Raw genomic sequence first — 18039 nt, forward strand, 5'->3', positions numbered from 1 at the left:
TATAAACATTGGGGTGCATGTGCTCCTTCTAAACAGCACACGTATATCCCTTAGATAAATACCTAGTAGTGCAATTGCTGGGTCATAGGGTAGTTCGATTTTTATTTATTTATTTATTTATTTATTTATTTATTTATTTATTTTTATTTATTTATTTTTTTTTTTGGTATTCTTCCCACTTCTTAATGTAAATAGAGTCCTTGGCTGTAATAAACCTATCTATGTCTTGATTGGGATATTGTCATTCTTTATTGTTTAACTACCTTCTCAGTCCACCTGGCATAGTTATAAGTTATTGTGGGAAAGTATTATGTGGAAATACCTTTGGGAAAGCAATTCAGAAGATTTCTGATCAGGGAGACATGGGGGACCCAACATGTTCATGAACTATTGTTTTCAGCTGTTTCCACTTGCACGCTAAGTTACAGAGAGCTCAAGTATCAACTTCTCTTCTAAAAGGAAGAGTTCTGAAGATCACATATTCTCTGCGCTTGCAGTCATTGTTAACAAGTTCAAGCTGATTATTTTGTTACCTAAGAAATCTGCTAGGTGTACCGTGACAGAAAATGCTTAAGAAATGCATCGCCACTACTACGTTTCTGGATTTTGCACATCTCTCCAGGGGCCCATTTGCATACTGCTTTCCCATTCGTATGTGCGTTGAGTTCGTTTTATCATTCCATGTGTTAAAACAATTAAAATTGACAAAATCTACACAGAGGGCATTCTTTGTCAGCAGAGCGGAGACCAGTCCATTTGTGAAACTGTGTTCATGCAGAACCATCACTTATTTAAAAAGATCCTGTGTGTGTTTCCTGTTTATCAAGCAGAAAATGTGTCACGTACCCTGCAGAAGTAATTAAAATAAGGAGTTGTGTGTGTGCATGTCATTGTAGGCTAAAGGTAAAGAAAGACAGTGGCTAAGACACCAAGCTACGGGGGAACTAGATGATGCCAAGATCATCGATGGGCTCACTGGAGAAAAAGCCATCTACAAACGCCGGGGTGAGCTGGAACCACAAGTAAGTAATGGTGAACTAGTAGTCTCAGGTAAAGTTCAGTCTTCTTTACAGACAAATGCTTTCCAGAATTGCCATCTTTATCAAAACACCATAAACCCTGAATATGGCAACCTGGTCTCCTGCCAGGGCCTCCCACCAGCAGAATCCACCAGAAGCTTGCAGCTGAGCAAGAGGCTGATGCTTGTCCCTGCAGATCAGCTCCCAGGACACAGAGCAGGGTGCCTCTGGGGGGAGGGGAAACTGAAGACACTCAGTGTCCATGAATCCTGGAGGACTGTGCGAGTAAAAGCCCTGGAACACTCTTGGTGGTTTTCTGCTATCCTGTTACTTCAAAGATCTGTGCCCATCCCAAAACTGAAGAAAATTTTAGAAAATAAGAAATTCTCTCTTAAATAATTCCAATTGTAGCATGTAAAGCTTTAGACAGCCATAATATTATTTGCAGTCCCGTGGCAAAAAAAAAAAAAAAAAAAAAATGGCAGCAGTTGAAATACTGAGTCTCTTGGAGGGCCCCGTGACTTCCTGTATTCCTGAATAACCAAAATTGCTGAGTAGCCACTGAGAGCTGGGGGTGCAGTGACTGGTGGGGAAAAGCAGTCACTTACTCCATTTAAATGTTTATTCAGAGAGGATCTTTTGGTAATTTGGGCAGTACTCACTTCTGTGTCATTGGCATGAGTCAATGACTACTTTCTATACTGACTCACTGCGGTCAACAAATGTGTTTAGATATATCTGAATTGTGAGTGGTCCTGGAATCATATGTGGCTCTGTTCTTAATTTAGGCAGACACAAGTTTTTAAGAAATATACTGAATTCTGTCTGAAATCACTGCACTCCGATACTCACACAATCTTTTTGAAATTACTAATTCTGCTCATTAGCCTTCATACCTGACAGCAAGCATATAACAACAGAACAATCTGGAACTTTTCTTCTTCCTTTTTTCCTATAAGTAAAACCGACAAACGTACTTTTGTTTTTAATTCTGCAAATTGGCAGGCATGAGTCCACAATCAAACTGAAACTTAAAGGAGCTTTATGTTTTAATTGACAGTTGTTGCTAAATAGCAGTTAGATGCCACTTACATGCTTTAACTGCCAAGAAAAGGAAAGAGAAGTAGAAATGCAGCGACTGGAAGGAAGCAGAAACTGGAAGCTTGTAATGACAAAAGACACTGACGAAATCTATTCCCTCTGTTCTTTGCCAGACGCCCTCTCACAGAACCTTGTTTTAGGAATCTAACATTTCTCACAGGCTATGTGGAAAATGATTTGCAGGACACTACATAAAAGGCACTAGCAGAATCAACGTGGCCTTCCAGAACAACTCAATCTTGCTAGTGTCACTGACTCCGAGGCATGACATGAAAATGACATGTTGGGGTTTGTATATCTTTCCGGATTATTATTTTTAAGAATAACAGCCTCAGCAAGGCAGTTTTACTAGACTAGGTTAGGCCTTGGAAGGCCCATATTCTAAAGGAAAATCTCTCCCATATGGCCCCAGCACAAATGTGAAATTCCATCTACTGAAATACAGTCCTTTCCACCTGCCAGCACAGCCTCGAGCCACACCCAGCCTCCAGCTGATCTGCCTGCCTCATGGCCGGCACGCCGGGGCCGGTGTGGGACCCTCAGAACTCCAACCAGGGGTGGTTTCCTGGTTCACGAGGCTTTTCTGTTGTTCCTCCCTCAGCTGGGCAGCCCCCAACAGAAACCCAAGCGCCTGCGCCTGGTGGTGGATGTGTCTGGCAGCATGTACCGCTTTAACGGGGTGGATGGCCGGCTGGAGCGTTCAATGGAGGCCGTGTGTATGGTCATGGAAGCCTTCGAGAACTACGAAGAGAAGTTCAAGGTATGGCATGAACTGAGGATGATGAGGGGTGCCACTGACCACTATATGCCCACGGGTCACTCCGGGTTAGGGCACGGTGGTGGAAAGGGGGATGCAGGCTCCACCGGAGTGAACAAAAAGCTTCATCTCCTCATCAGCTCACTTATCAGCACGGAGGAAGAGAGCCTTTTGTTTCCTCTGCCCTAACCATCAGAAAATGATAATACCAGAATTCAAAGAACCCATTATCAGAAGAAAGCACTGCACTTTGCCAGTGTGTGATGTTAGCCATAATGTTAGGGGCAATAAGCAGGCATTTAGAAATACCACAGATCGGGGCGCCTGGGTGGCTCGGTCGGTTAAGCGTCTGACTTCGGCTCACGTCATGATCTCACGGTCTATGAGTTTGAGCCCTGCGTCGGACTCTGTGCTGACTGCTCAGAGCCTGGAGCCTGTTTCAGATTCTGTGTCTCCCTCTCTCTCTGCCCCTCCCCTGTTCATGCTCTGTGTCTCTCTGTCTCAAAAATAAATAAGCGTTAAAAAAATTTTTTTTAGAAATACCACAGATCTCTTCCACAAATTTCTAGAACCGCCATCCTCATCCCAGTTTCCTCCACAGCCCATTCTTCCCCATCACTGAGCGGACAGCCTTCCCAAGGGTTGAGGACACCCTCAAAGAGCACTATTCTCAGCCTTGCTTTCCCTTTCCATGTGGGCGAAGATTAAACAGTAATAGATGACCCCCACTGGGAATGAAGACAGCAACCCTGGGAGAAATGCAGTTGCCCGTTCCAACTGTGTCCATTTTGCTGCACCCTCCTTCAGAGGCCTGAGTGTGGAAAGGGGATCCCCTAGAGCCATGTGACTGCCCAAGTTGCCCATCGGTCCACTCTTAATTGGCCACAGGAGCACCTGCACTTCTGGCCCTTTAATAGAGCAAATAACACAGTCACATGCTGGGTAATTATTATCAAAAGTGCAGGGGGCAGAAATGGTATATGTGCAGACATGTATAGAGGGTGCTCAGTCTATCCATAGGTATTCTAGATCATATTCAGGATCTAACATGTCCTTCAGAAATAGGCAATCGTAGATCATTATTTAGCTTGACATCCCACGTAGAGGATTACTATCTGTGTATTACGGTCTCTATTATCTTTTTACTTTAAAGATCTGTGCCAGAATGCACAGCAAGCAATAGATCAATGTAACCCATCATTGCGTTTACTTCAAGCCCATTTTTGAGCTCCAACTCTCCCAGGGTCCCTTGCATGAAGCTCTGTGTGAGAGATTCCTTTTAGAATTAAGTGGTAGGAAAAGGCGGCTTTGGTCAGGGAGTGCTGTGGGTTGCCAGGCTCTGTACAAGTTCAGGATACAAATACAAATGGGATGTAGACTTTCACGGTAGGGAGCAGCTTTGTTTCCCTCCCAGAGTGAAGAACAGGGTTGTGATTAGTGAAAACCATGGAACTGTTCAAGATTCCCTCTTGGTTTCTGTTGCCAGAAAGGTCAAAGCCAAAAATCAAAGACCACTCTGGCAGCTTTATGTCCTGTGGCTTGTGCACTCGTATTCAGCCTTTTCCTTCCCCTGACCCTCCCTCCCTTCAGATGTAAGTGTGTCTTTGTTTTAATTTTTTGTTTTTTTATGTTTTATGGGTCTCTGGGAAATATTTATTTTAAAATATTTTAGATCTTGTCTAGTAGGAGTTTGAGTATAATTCCTAAATCACTTGGACCATGGATGACCAGCGGATGGTTAAACATCTATCCATCACATCAGCATAAGTCTTATTGAATGTTTTGAAACCCTTGGGTTCTACTAATATTTGGATCAGCCCATCTGCCTCTTTTGTGAGTCTTGAAGGTCAGCGTTCCTTAGCTTCTTTTGAGTTATATGGAAATTGTGATCCATTATAGATGGTAACCAACATATCACTATTAAAATTGGTATACATACTAATATGATCTAGAATAAAATTTCCAGTTAGAGGATTTTTGTGCCTTTGAGAACAGAACCGCTCCGATAGGTGAGACTACTTCTTCTAAGTTTTTAGGAACATTTTTAGGAGCTAACCAAGAAATTGGTTGACTCAGCTCCCCAGGACTGTGTAAAGAATTAGACAGAAGGTAGAAGGTGGCAAAGCTGATACGGAAATCTGAGAACCGTTCCAACAGCCTGCAGGTGGATGATGTGACTATCAGGAAGCGTGTTGAATATTTCATTTCATCTCACACAGCGGAGTGCACAGAGAGATTGGTATTTCTCCAGTTCTCACTGTTAAAAGGCTGGCATTTGGGACAACATTAATGAGACTGGACATGTCACACCAAAAAGAAACAATATCAAGGAAAATCAGCCTTTCACAAGCTGTTGTTTTGTTTTGTTTCTAATTGACGGTTACAACCCAATTGTGGCCATATAAGTGGATTTTAATAAAATTACAAACATAAATTGAGCACTTGCTAAGAGGATAGTACTCTGCTAGGTACAGAGTTCCCTGCCATCCTTGAGGATGCCTAGTGAGGGAGACACATAAAAAGTACCAGTTCTGATAGAACATTCAATGAGAGATGTGCAGTAACAGAGGCACATAGAAAGCATGCTCATCTCCAGACACCCCACTTCAGCACATATTTTGCTCATAGTCTCAAATTCCCACAATAGTGTAAATAATTTCCTCAGTCTTTATTAGTAAAACCACAGATATATTGAGAAGATAACCATGGTAATATATGACTAACAAATCCAGTCAATATTTAGAGCAAGAAATTATAGCAAGACACCAAGATAAGATAAGCTTTATTCAAGGTTTGAAGTATCTTTATTGTTTTTTTATGCTATTAGATTCTTAATTTTTTTTAATATTTTATTTTATTTTTTGAGAGACAGAGCACAAGCAGGGGAGGGGCAGAGAGAGAAGGAGACACAGAATCTGAAGCAGGCTCCAGGCTCTGAGCTGTCAGCACAGAGCCTGATGCAGGGCTTGAACCCATGAATACGAGATCATGACCTGAGCCTAAGTCGGACACTCTACTGACTGAGCCACCCAGGCGCCCCTATGCTATTAGATTCTTAATAGCACTTTTATGAAATGGATTTTGTGCATTTTCTTGTACTTCTAAACATACTCCCTACCTTCACTATAGTTCCTTTCGAACTTTTTTAAGAGCATAGAAAGTCTCCACTGCATTAAAATCTTTCCAAGAAAAGACATCAAGATTTCACAAAACAAGCTCTGTGAGGAAAAATGGCATTTGGGCGAGTATCTTGAGGGCTGGGGAGGGACAGGAGACGGGGAGAGCATAGGAGTCCTGCTCCTGCAAATTCATTACCATGTCCACGGACTTCAGAATTCACAAGTCACTACTCAGTCTCCCCAGTCCTCAGACAGGAAACTGAGACCCAGGAACATTAAGGACTTTTCCCAAAGTCAGAAGGCTGTTGGAGACAGGACTCCTCTCCTTTTTGTTATTCCCTTTCGGTATTTTGATTTGTTTTTAAAATTTCCCCTTTTTATCCCAACTTTTTTATTCTGAAAAAATTGAAACCTACAGAAAAGTTGAAAGAGAAGTAAAATGAACACCCATATGCCTCTACTTAGATTCGCCAAATGTTAATATTTTCCCTTGTTTGCTTTATGTTTCTCTCTAAATATATACTGTCTTCCTTCTTCTAAATCACTTAAAAATAAATCATAATGCTTTACTTCTAAATATTTTATTATGCTTCTCCTAACAGTAAGGACATTCTCTAGCACAACCTCAATACCATTATCACATCTAAAAATATTATCAGTAATTTCATAATATCTTCTAGTCTCCAGTCCAAATTCACTTTTCCCAACTATCTCAAAGGTGTCTTTTTTTAAATGAAGTAATTAACATACAGGGTTATATTGGTTCCAGGTGTACAATATAATGATTCAACAGCTCCATGTATTACTCAGTGCTTACCACAGGAAGTGTCTTTTCTAATTGGTTTTCCCCCCCACAATCCAGGATCCAAAATCCACACTTCATTTTTGGTTGTAATGTCTTGTTAGCCTCTTTTCACCCAGAGCGGCCACGTCACATCCACTGCCACTACCATCTTTGCTTGTCCTGATGCTTGCTCTTGAGAGTTCAGAACAGTTGTTCTGCAGAACGTCCTTTATTCTGGATTCATCTGGCTATTTCCTCATGGTGCCACTTACCTTATCCCAACATTCCTTATGTTTCCAGAACTCCCGACAGCTTCTCCCCTACACTGGGTGCACTGGAAACTTTGTACAATCTTCTCACCACCCCTGCCAACATGTCTGAGTTTAGAGTGGCCACTGGCCACCCAGTCTCTGCTGGGGTCTCTCCAGCCTCCTTTGTAGAGTGTATGGAAAAAGTGGGGTGGAGCCATCTGACATTCTGTGAGAGCGTTGGGGTAAATGTGTAGAAGGTTCAAAAAGGAGCAAAAGTGAAGCCCTCTACGTAAGCCTCTGACCCCTCTCAGCTCCCACTTACCCCTCCGGTGTGGACTTTTTTGTGGTGTCTTCTCAGAGATATTTGATGCGTGTACATCAAATGGCAGCATTCCGTTCACTGTGTTCTGTATCTGTACACCATCTGGTCACGTCCAACTCACTCTATCTGTGCTTTCATTTTCCCATTTGTGAGAGACGCATAAGGACTAGGAATAACTAATGAAAGTATGTAATTTTCTCAGCAAACATAAAATGATGCATGAACAAATGACAGTTTTAGGAGTTCCTAGTGAAAAATTTATATTCCATAGCCCAGGATGGCATCGCATGTGGTATCTTTAGGAATTCGGCAATGTGCTCGGAGACTTCCTGCTCCACAGTTCCAGATGGCTTCTAGCATGGTCTTCTTGCAGTTGGATCCCTCCTTTGTAAAGGTGTCTAGCCTATATTTGCTTTGAAACCTTCAGAAGCCACCGACCTGGCCCAGTGATCTGGACTCTTCCCCGAAACCTCTCTTTTGGCATCTGTGTTGTATCTTGTTTGGCTTGGGCTCAGCTCCCAGGCTCTGGGTCATTACAGTCCAGGTCCAGGAGGCTCATTTGGAGTCAGCCTCCACTTTCTGTTCCATCCTAGCATGAGCCATGCCAAACCACAGGGACCCTTGAGTAAGAATTACTGAGAAGAAAGGTAATTCAGTGGCAGGACACATTTCAAAGCCAGCTGGAGTTTTTAAAGTTTCTCATAATTGGTCTACCAATAGAATTCAGTTATTCTCAGAAATAGCATAAATAGTCTGGTCTCTTAAGATGAAAGTGACATTATTTGCTAATAATCATCATAAACTCCTCTAGTCTTATAAGCAGCAAAATTTTTAATGTTCACAGAGCACTGAAACACAGGAGTGAAAAGTGGAATGGTAACTGTTGTGCGAACCGTTTTATTTCAGTCAAGAAACATTTTTTCCTTTATCTCATGCTTTCTTGTTTGTTCCTTGTGATTTCTGCAAGCCCATGGGAATGTTTTACTAAAACCCTAAAGTAGACCTCCTTTTCAAAAGCTCTTCATGCCTTTATTTTTTTTCTTCAAAGCACTCCATAACATCAAGAGTTAGGTGACTGTCTGTCCACTGAGCACTCAAGTGGCGAGTCCAGAAAAGAGACAGATTTATTTAGTTTTTGAGAAATGGGACTTTGAAAAGTAGTGCTCAATTTTTTCTTTTTTCTTTTTTTTTTTTTTTTTTTTTGGTGGAGAATAACTCCTATTTTAAGGTCATGGTTTCCTAACAGTGTAACAAGGAATGCTTGAAGGGTGTTGGGGGTTTGATGACGAGCAGACAGGACTTTTTACCCTTTCCCCTTCCATCTCCAATTAAACCAAAACAATTCCATTTATATTACTTTTGTGTGATGTTTCATAATCTGGGCTTTTGTGCAGTGTTTCCATTGGAGAAAGACCTTCACTAGAGCCAGTACTGGATTGTTATTTCTTGTAGACTCTGAGAGCTTTCATTTTAGAAAAGACTTTATCAATCCTCAGGTAGATTTAGGTGATTCATTCCTTTGACAAGAGAAAGCAAGGCACAGATTTTCCTATGAGAAGTGAAGCAGACTTTTCCAGTCTGTTTCACCATTGACTTTTCATAGAACCTTAGGAGCAGGAATGGTCTTGGCAATTATTTTCACCAACTTCTTTGTTTTACAAATGAGAAAAATCAGGATCCAGAGAGGTAACATGCTTTGCTCAAGGGCACACAGCTACACTGTAAAAAAAAAAAAAAAAAAAAAAAAAAAAAAACCCAGGACTTCTGACTCCTACTTCCGGGCCCTTTCTTAAGAAGTTGATGTTTTATCCCCGTTTTTTTGCAACCATTTTACTTCTGCCCAGTCAGTATTTTTACAATGCTGTAATTCAGAAGCAAATGTACCATTTACATAAAAGACTCTATCTTTTCCTTCCCTTAGCACTTCATCGTCCAAGTGAGGTATAGTAGGCATAACTTTTCTCAAAGATATCTTGGTCAGAAAGGCTGGGTTAATTCTCAGAAGGATGTGAAAAGATATGATTCACAAAACTAGCACCTGCTGGGAAGATTCCTTCTATCAAAAACTTAGCTCTGTGTCTGTAATTAACCTTTTCCCCATGCCTCAGGAATGTTTCACACATTTAGAAATGGAAACCATTTATCTTATCAGGCTTAGGCTTTGAATAAACTCTTCTTGGTACATGGAGATAAGACCCAAGAAAGGGGTACAGAGTTCTCTGAATCCATTCACAGTGAAACAAGAATTGAGAATTGACCCAGTTGTTGCTATGGAAGTACTGGCTAAAGAGACTGGGGAGGGGGATAGGGAATGATTATTTCTCTACAGAATCAGAGCACCTGGGTTTGGCTTCCACTACATCTCTGAGCTTAGGAAAGGCTGTTGACCTCTCCAAGCATTAATTTCTTCATTTGTAAAAAGAGGTAAATAATTCCCACCACAAAGCTTGTGAAGAGAATCAAGGTGAGTTGAGACATGAAGAACTGTACAAACATTGACATTATACTCATTAAATGTATTGTCCTATACTTTCAGTGACCCTGTGAGGTTAGATAAAACAGAGCTTATTCCTATTTGCCAGAGAGGTTAAGTGACTTCTAAGCATATAATGTTAGAGGTCATTTAAACCAGCATTATTTACAAGATAGAAACAAGATTTACAAAAGTTAAGTGACTTGTGCTAGGTCAAAGAGGTTGTTAATATCAGAGCTAAGCCTAGAATCCTTGACCTTCAGAACATTATTTTTTGGTTAAGTTTATGTATTTTGAGAGAGAGCAAGAGAGATGGGGAGAGAAAGAATCCTAAGCAGGCTCCATGCGGTCATCACAGAGCACAACTCAGGGCTCGAACTCTTGAACCGAGCCATGGGATCATGACCTGAGCCAAGGTCAAGAGTTGGCTACTTCACCAACTGAGCCACCTAGGTGCCCCAGAACAGTATTCTTTTTACGTTGACTTCTAAGATACAAAGAAAGGTTAGCTAGCTACTACTATAGCTTATCGGCTCACTAACACCTTAGGGGTTCTGTTGGCACTTTCCCTTGACTGTTTTGATCACATATTCATCTTCTAATCCTTTGCTGCCCACTGTCAGTGGTGCCACCTTAGAATGGTGTACTTGGATTTGTAGGAGATTAAAATTTCACACATCATCAGTCTTCAGAAATAGCCTCAGACAGTTGTCTCATACCTAGTTATAATGTGGATGCATAATAAAGCATAGCCTTTCCTAACTAGCAGATGATTATCCTTCCCCACAGAAATCTAAACATAAATCTCACTTGTTAAAAAAAAAAAAAAAACACCAATAGCTCTTTGTTCTAAGCAGACATTTCTTTGCAACCTAACTATCACAAATCAGCCTTCTTATTTCCTAATACATCTTTGTGTCTTAGACTGAAACTCAGCATTCGTTTTCATTTGTATGACCTTTCTCTAAGTGAATGAGATTTTCAAAAGAAAATATAGCAAAGGGGCATTTAAACAAGTTTCCAAAGCAAGGAAGTATTAAAATTGATCTTCTCTAGTCAAAGTTTTTCTTACTACTGTGGTTTATTATTTATGTTTATGCTGCAATGCAAGACCCCACAAGGACTTATGGGAGGCCGTGAGAAGCGGTCATTTTCGTGACCATAAAATTTTGAGCTGCTCAAAAAAGTTATGATCTGAATGTTAGGTGGTTTGGTAATGACAGTGAGGCTCTTGTTTAGTGACTTTGTGATTCCTCCACAGATGCATGCTTGAGACCCTGTCAAGTCTGATTTGACGGTGGTCACAGCAGAAACGAACCAGACTGGGTGAACAGTAGGATTAAGTATCAGAGAATGGAAAAGAAGGAGTTTATGTACCTTTTTTCCTTTAGCCCAGCCCGTTTTGAGGATTAGCAAATCTCTGCCTGTAAAACGTGTTGGGATCCTTGGATAGCAGATACTAGATAATTATGACATAGAAATATTGTTTTTAATGGAAGCTTACACTGATCTACAGTAACACCAGGGAATGTTCCACACTTGGATGTGCTTTGGATTCCTCTCAAGCATTTTATTTACTTTGGGCACAGAATAATCCCCAAGCCTGTCTGGAAAATGAAAACCAGAGCCTGCAAACCATTTTATAAGCCTCATCCTGTCCCTTAGGTGTGTCTTCTCAGCCTTTGCAATGCTAACCAGGCAGAGACAAAGGCAGATCGTTCTGCAAATAGAAGTTTCCTTACTACAAATGAAGAAAGGAAGGAGGAAAAGGAGAAAACAGAAGGAAGAAAGGGAAGAAGGGAGGGAGAAGAAAGGCAGACCGGCAACTTACCTTTCTCTCACTTGTATGAAAAAGTATAGTATGTTTTGTTCTTCTGGACAAATAAAGTGGTTGGTAGGTAAATCAGTCCAGGGAATGATAGATGAATAGTAACTAAAATGTTCCCAAAGTCTTTAATCAGCCAGTATCTGTTTTTGAGAAAGAGCTCATGTGACTGCTATTTGTGTAATAATCAACTTTTTTCCTCACAGTAACCAGTTACGTCAACCCTGTGAGCAGACCATATGGTCAAAGACGTATTCATATAGTCTCATCCATGGTCATCTGATTAGTAAGAATTTACATCTCCAGTTAAAGGGAAGGAAAAAGCCTAATACATTTATAGCCCTCTTGCCTCAGCCAAAAAAGGAGAAACCTACTTCTGTTTCAAGGAACTGATCTTATCCCCTCCTGTGTAAGATCCTGTTTAACAGATTACTTCACCAGCCCCGTAACGAAAGCAGTCTGCCTGGCACCTTCTCAGGAGAACTTTATTCTTGGCTTAAAATAGTTCCTGCCGTGACCACTGTCAACTGAGACATGATAGGGCCTCGAGCATGCTTCATGGAGGAATCCAACAGGCTTTCTCCATACCCGCCCCAGCACTGAACACGTGGGTGACCTTAGACATCTACTGAAGCCAGTACTTTACTAGTTGCCATTGGCAAGAGCTGTACAGCTTTTAGGGTTCAAATTCTGTTACCTTTTCATTAGATGGATAACAGACTATCCAAGGAGATTTTTTTTCACATATGGAATTTATTACATCCTCTTAAAAAGCATTTATTATCAAGCCTTTTTATTGTATTGGTAAATTTCCCTTACAATTCTTTTGTATCGCCTTTTGAATAAATTAAAAAATCTGAAAACCACACCCAAGATCTCACTCTGGTCCTCCCCTAACCATGTCCCTCCCATGAGGTAAAGAGCCTATGGGGCCAAGGGGGTATACTCGGTTAAAGCCAGTTTCTGGATCATGTTCCCAGTTTCTGGGCTCCCCAAGAAACCTCTGATGACCCCCCAAGCCTGCTTCCTATGTGGTCCCCTTTCTTATGCCCATCTTCATAGGGCAGACTGGCCAATGGTGTAAACACCCAGGTCTGAGGTATGGCCAAGGGGCAACTGTAGGAAGGAATATGATGGCTGGGTGTCCATACATATGTATGTGAGGCGCCTCATGGAAATGGGACAGAGCCGACTATAGCAAGCCAGGGGCCGGTGCTGCCCACACCATTCTGTTCTTGCACAGAACTTCAAGGACTCCTGGCTCCCCAGGTCATTATAATCTGTATTTACTTATCAAAGGAGGACAGAATATATTTTATTTAACAATTTATATCCTGATTTACAGGTTTTAAATATTTAGGCATCTTACATTGGCCTTCATTTGTACACTTGTCCCTTCCAATTACACACTTATCTCTTCTGTCCATTCCCATTCTTTCTGCTCGTTTTCAGTCTCAGAAAAAAGGAGTGTCCTCCTTCCTTCTCCAGACTAGACACTCTGACTCTGACCAAGATCTCCTTCCCGACTGCCTCCTCTCTGCCACCTGTAACATGCCCAGACACCTCCCCCCCAACACCCCTCTAGATGCTGTTCCATTTCACTTTTTATCCCACAGACTTTTCACTAACCTTGTCCCCACAAAGGTGTCTGTTGGTTCTGAGGCCCAGAGGTCACTAGTCCCCATTCTCTGGGATGGCTGACGTTAGTGTGATTCAGCACACTTGCACAACCACTTCCGGAGACCCTGCACACAGATTCCCCAGGGCCATCCGCTTATCCTGCTTTGGCAAGTGCTGTCTCCCCTGTCTTCCCCACTCAGCTCTGTGTCCTTCTTCCACCCACCAAAGAGGATACTCCTCAAAGTTCAGGTGAAGGGTTCCTCTGCTCTTCTCTGTCTCTGCATTTGCCCTTGGCAGTCATGTGTCCCTCCTGGGCGGGGACAGCCACATCTCTGACTCCATGAAATACATTTCTACTCTGATACCTCCCTGGATGCATAATTTCAGCACATCCAAAATGGAACTGATCTGCTGCAAATAACCCAGCTTCTCTCCTGGCTCCCTATCATTGCATAAAAATTATTTCAACAGAAATTCTTCCACTTCTTTTCATTTTAAATACAATGGTTTTGGTTACTGTATGGGCTTTTTGGTCAGCCAGCTTGGGCTAACCACCATTTATCACATGGTGGCTATGGGGGGCAGAGGGGGGGAGGCGGGGAAAATGTATTCCAGCTTCCAAGTAGCTTATTTGCAAAAGAATGTAGCCCACATGGGAAAAGAAAGCTTCTTATTGCCCCAACATGATTGCATTTTTGCCATAAACACACCAGGCACACTCACAGATACTAAAATTTGAAGATGAATAAGATATGGCCTCAAAGAGCTCAACAGTTAAAAAGAAATAGACATGAAAAGAAATAAGTGCATTCCCCTACAATACCTAGAGTCATGTTTTGCACATGGTTGGTGCTCAAAAGATAGCTGTTGATTGATGGGCAGTTGGTGAATAGAAAGCAGTGATTCTAAAGCATTTTGTCCCTCAGTAGTATTCCAAATATTCCTGAAAATCTTTTGCCCCAGGCCCACACTCAGAATTTTCTTTCCAGATGCCCCAATTGCCCAGATACCCTAACATCTATTCTAACTTTCACATCAGAATCACAAAAATTCTTAGAGGGACGTGGAAGGGGAGAAGGGAATTGGGGAGCAAACCCCAATAGTTAGAACCACCTTGCTCCAGTTATGGGGTTGCTTCAGGTCCCAAACTTCTTTCCAGATTCCATTCAAATGCTGCACCCCACACTCAGCTCTAGTTTTCTCATGTGCATTGTGAGATAGAGAAATAGAAAGGTAGTTCCTAAATTTTAAAAATACATGTCATACACTGAAGTAGAAAAGCAGAGGGGCATCTGGGTGGCTCAGTTGGTTAAGCATCTAACTTCAGCTCAGGTCATGATCTCATGGTCCATGAGTTCGAGCCCCATGTAGGGCTCTGTGCTGATTGCTCCAAGCCTGGAGCCTGCTTTGGATTCTGTGTTTCCTTCTCTCTCTCTGCCCCTTCCCCTCTCGTTCAATCTCTCTCTCTCTCTCTCTCTCTCTCTCTCTCTCTCTCTCTCTCTCTCAAAATAAATAAACATTAAAAAATGTTTTTAATTAAAAAAATAAAGTATGGGAATGCACACTGGTGCAGCCACTCTGGAAAACAGTATGGAGGTTCCTCAAAAAACTAAAAATAGAACTACCCTACGACCCAGCAATTGCACTACTAGGCATTTATCCAAGAGATACAGGTGTGCTGTTTCGAAGGGACACATGCACCCCCATGTTTATAGCAGCACTATCAACAATAGCCAAAGTATGGAAAGAGCCCAAATGTCCATCGATAGATGAATGGATAAAGAAGATGTGGTATATATATACAATGGAGTATTACTTGGCAATAAAAAAGAATGAAATCTTGCCATTTGCAACTACGTGGATGGAACTGGAGGGTATTATGCTAAGTGAAATTAGTCAGAGAAAGACAAAAATCATATGACTTCACCCATATGAGGACTTTAAGAGACAAAACAGATGAACATAAGGGAAGGGAAACAAAACAAATATGAAAACAGGGAGGGGGACAAAACAGAAGAGACTCATAAATATGGAGAACAAACTGAGAGTTACTGGAAAGGTTGTGGGAGAGGGGCTGGGCTAAATGGGTAAGGGGCACTAAGGAATCTACTCCTGAAATCATTGTTGCACTATATGCTAACTAATTTGGATGTAAATTTTAAAAAATTAAAAATAAAATTAAAAAAATAAATAAAGTAGAAAAGCAGATTATAAAACCACATGGTCAGTGTTATCCATTGCAGTTAGAAGTTATGTTGATGTAGATGTGTGTGTGTGTGTGAATGTGCAACCTTTTTCACATGTAGTGAGAGGAAATAAAAGCCTCAGAACTTCTACAAAACTTTGAGAGATGTTAGCTTTGAATATGGGATTATGACTAATTTTTACTTTCTTTTTTGTGCTTTACTGTAATTTCGATGGTGAATACACTTCACTTTGTGTGTTCAAGAAAAAAAGTTTATGTATTAGTTTTCTACTGCTGTGTAACCAATTACTGCATACATAGCCTCTCAAAGCAATACCCATTTACTAGGTCTTAGTTCTATAGTTTAGGGGTCTAGGAAGGCTCAGCTGGGTTCTCTGGTTAGGGTCTCATAAGGCTGAAATTGCGATCTGAGCCAGACTGGACTCTCACCTAGAGGCTCTGCTTCCAAGCCTATTTGGATTTGGGCAGAATTCAGTCCCTTGTGGTCATAGGACTGAGGTGCCTGTTTCGATGTTGGCTGTCAGCCAGGGTCCCTCCTAGATGCCACTCTCAAGGCCTCATCCCATAGTCACCTCCATCTCAGCCACAGATAATTCCCACATGTCACATCCCCCCAGACTTCAAGTCTCTCTGTCTTCCCCTTCTACTACCATCCAGAAAAACTCTGCTTTTTAGGGCTCATGTGATTAAATTGGGCCCACCCAGGTAATCTCCCTTTTGATTAACTCAGAGTCAGCTGATTAGCGGCCTTACATCTGCAACATCCCCTTTGCCACATAACATAATCACAAGTAAACATCCTACCCTGTATACAGGTCCTGCTCACACTTAAGGGGAGAGGATTATGCCGGCCATGTATGCCAACGGGCAGGAATCTTGGGGGCCACCTTGGTACTCTGCCTACCACAGTGTGTGTGTATGTGTGTGATTTTTTTTGAACTCTCCCCTGATGGTTAAGAATGGAAGTCTTGGTAGCCCATGAAGCCCCCATCATACTTTCTCCCTCCTGCTAGGGCAGAAATCACATGAGGATGAGCCAGAAATGAAGGAGCCTGGAATTTGTCTGCCTTTGTTGATAAGCACACATCCATCTCTCTGGACTTCTCCATGGCCATCTGTTGAGCAATTGTGTATGGTGGCAGACCAAAGATTTGGAGGCCAAAAGGTCTGATGACAATTCTCTAGTGGGCAGAGGCTTCTAACTCTGATTCTCTTATCTATAGTATGACATCGCTGGACACTCTGGAGATGGCTACAACATTGGTCTGGTTCCAATTAACAAAATCCCCAAGGACAATAAGCAAAGACTAGAAATTCTGAAGGTAAATACGTTAAATCACCTCTATATTGTGAAAACTTCCACCAGATTAGGTAAAGTATCTTCTGATGACTGGAAAGATTCACTGAAGCAGCAACAGATACAGGAAAGAAAAAGACTTTCTGCTTTACAAGCATTCAAGCCTTAAACTGAGAAAACGCTCCTGGTGCCTAAAATCCTCTTCTCCACACTACAAATTTTAAACTCTGTTCCCTACATATTTTTAGTGTACTCAATATTATGTCAGGATTCCAACAGCCTGAGTCCCCCTCCTATATCCTATACAGTTCTTCTCAGTCCCTAGGTATTTCAGTAAAAGGAAAAGAATGACCCCTTTCAGCGTACTCTCCCAGTTTTATGTACTTCGTAGTATTTTCTAATGATAACTTCAGTTTCACATACTCAGATCTACAATAGAAACACACACACCTGATGAGGTTAAAGTAAATGTCCTCCATTGCTATTGTTGTAAGTACAGTGTTTAGTGTTACAACTTTGTTTATTAGAAATTGAGCCCATTTCTCATTTTTCTCTTGTGTCACATCCATTCACAGGTCTTGCCCACATTTAAGGGGAAAGGACTATGCAGGCTGTGTTTACCAGGGGCAGGAATCTTGGGGGCCACCTTGGAATTCTGCCTACCACAGCGTGCGTGTGTGGTACCAAGTTTTATGTTTTCTTACATTTTCTCACTTTAAATGGCAGCTTGAGTTTGAGGAGTAAGTGCCAACTGGGAGAGTTTGGGAACATTTCATGTTTCTAACAAAAGTCTTAACCGCATACAAATATCACATGTACTGTTGTCACTCTGAGATGCAAATGAAATAGAACTTGCTCAGAGATTTCTTATTCACATGGAATAATTGGTATTTGTGCATTCTCATGGTCAATAGAAAAACCATTATGTTGGCTTAAAAAGTTTCTCACCTGTGGCTTTTGTGTGACATCTCTTACCTCCAGACAATGCATGCCCATGCTCAATTCTGCATGAGTGGGGACCACACGTTAGAGGGGACAGAACATGCCATCAAGGAAATTGTCAAAGAAGAAGCTGACGAGTACTTTGTCATCGTCTTAAGTGACGCAAACCTGTCACGATATGGAATACATCCTGCCAAGTTTGCCCAAATCCTGACAAGCAACCCTCAAGTAAATGCTTTTGCCATTTTCATTGGATCTTTAGGTGATCAAGCAACCAGGTAAGGGTCTCCTCGGGATACAGCAAAGGACAGGTATAGGGACCT

The 18039-nt window shown here is 41.6% G+C and overlaps 1 protein-coding gene across 2 annotated transcripts in view; it reads left to right on the forward strand.

Annotated features, from left to right (window-relative positions):
- The window catches only part of VWA8 (von Willebrand factor A domain containing 8), a 368120-nt gene that overhangs the window by 346583 nt on the left and 3498 nt on the right, over nucleotides 1–18039 (forward strand). For both annotated transcript variants that reach the window (XM_045053513.1, XM_045053512.1), the window contains 4 exons: nucleotides 897–1022; nucleotides 2722–2880; nucleotides 16701–16799; nucleotides 17756–17994. In XM_045053513.1, the coding sequence (XP_044909448.1) occupies nucleotides 897–1022; nucleotides 2722–2880; nucleotides 16701–16799; nucleotides 17756–17994 (623 nt within the window). The remainder of the gene's footprint in view (nucleotides 1–896; nucleotides 1023–2721; nucleotides 2881–16700; nucleotides 16800–17755; nucleotides 17995–18039) is intronic.

The sequence above is a fragment of the Felis catus genome, chromosome A1 (assembly GCF_018350175.1).
Source record: "Felis catus isolate Fca126 chromosome A1, F.catus_Fca126_mat1.0, whole genome shotgun sequence".
Taxonomy (NCBI): domain Eukaryota; kingdom Metazoa; phylum Chordata; class Mammalia; order Carnivora; family Felidae; genus Felis; species Felis catus.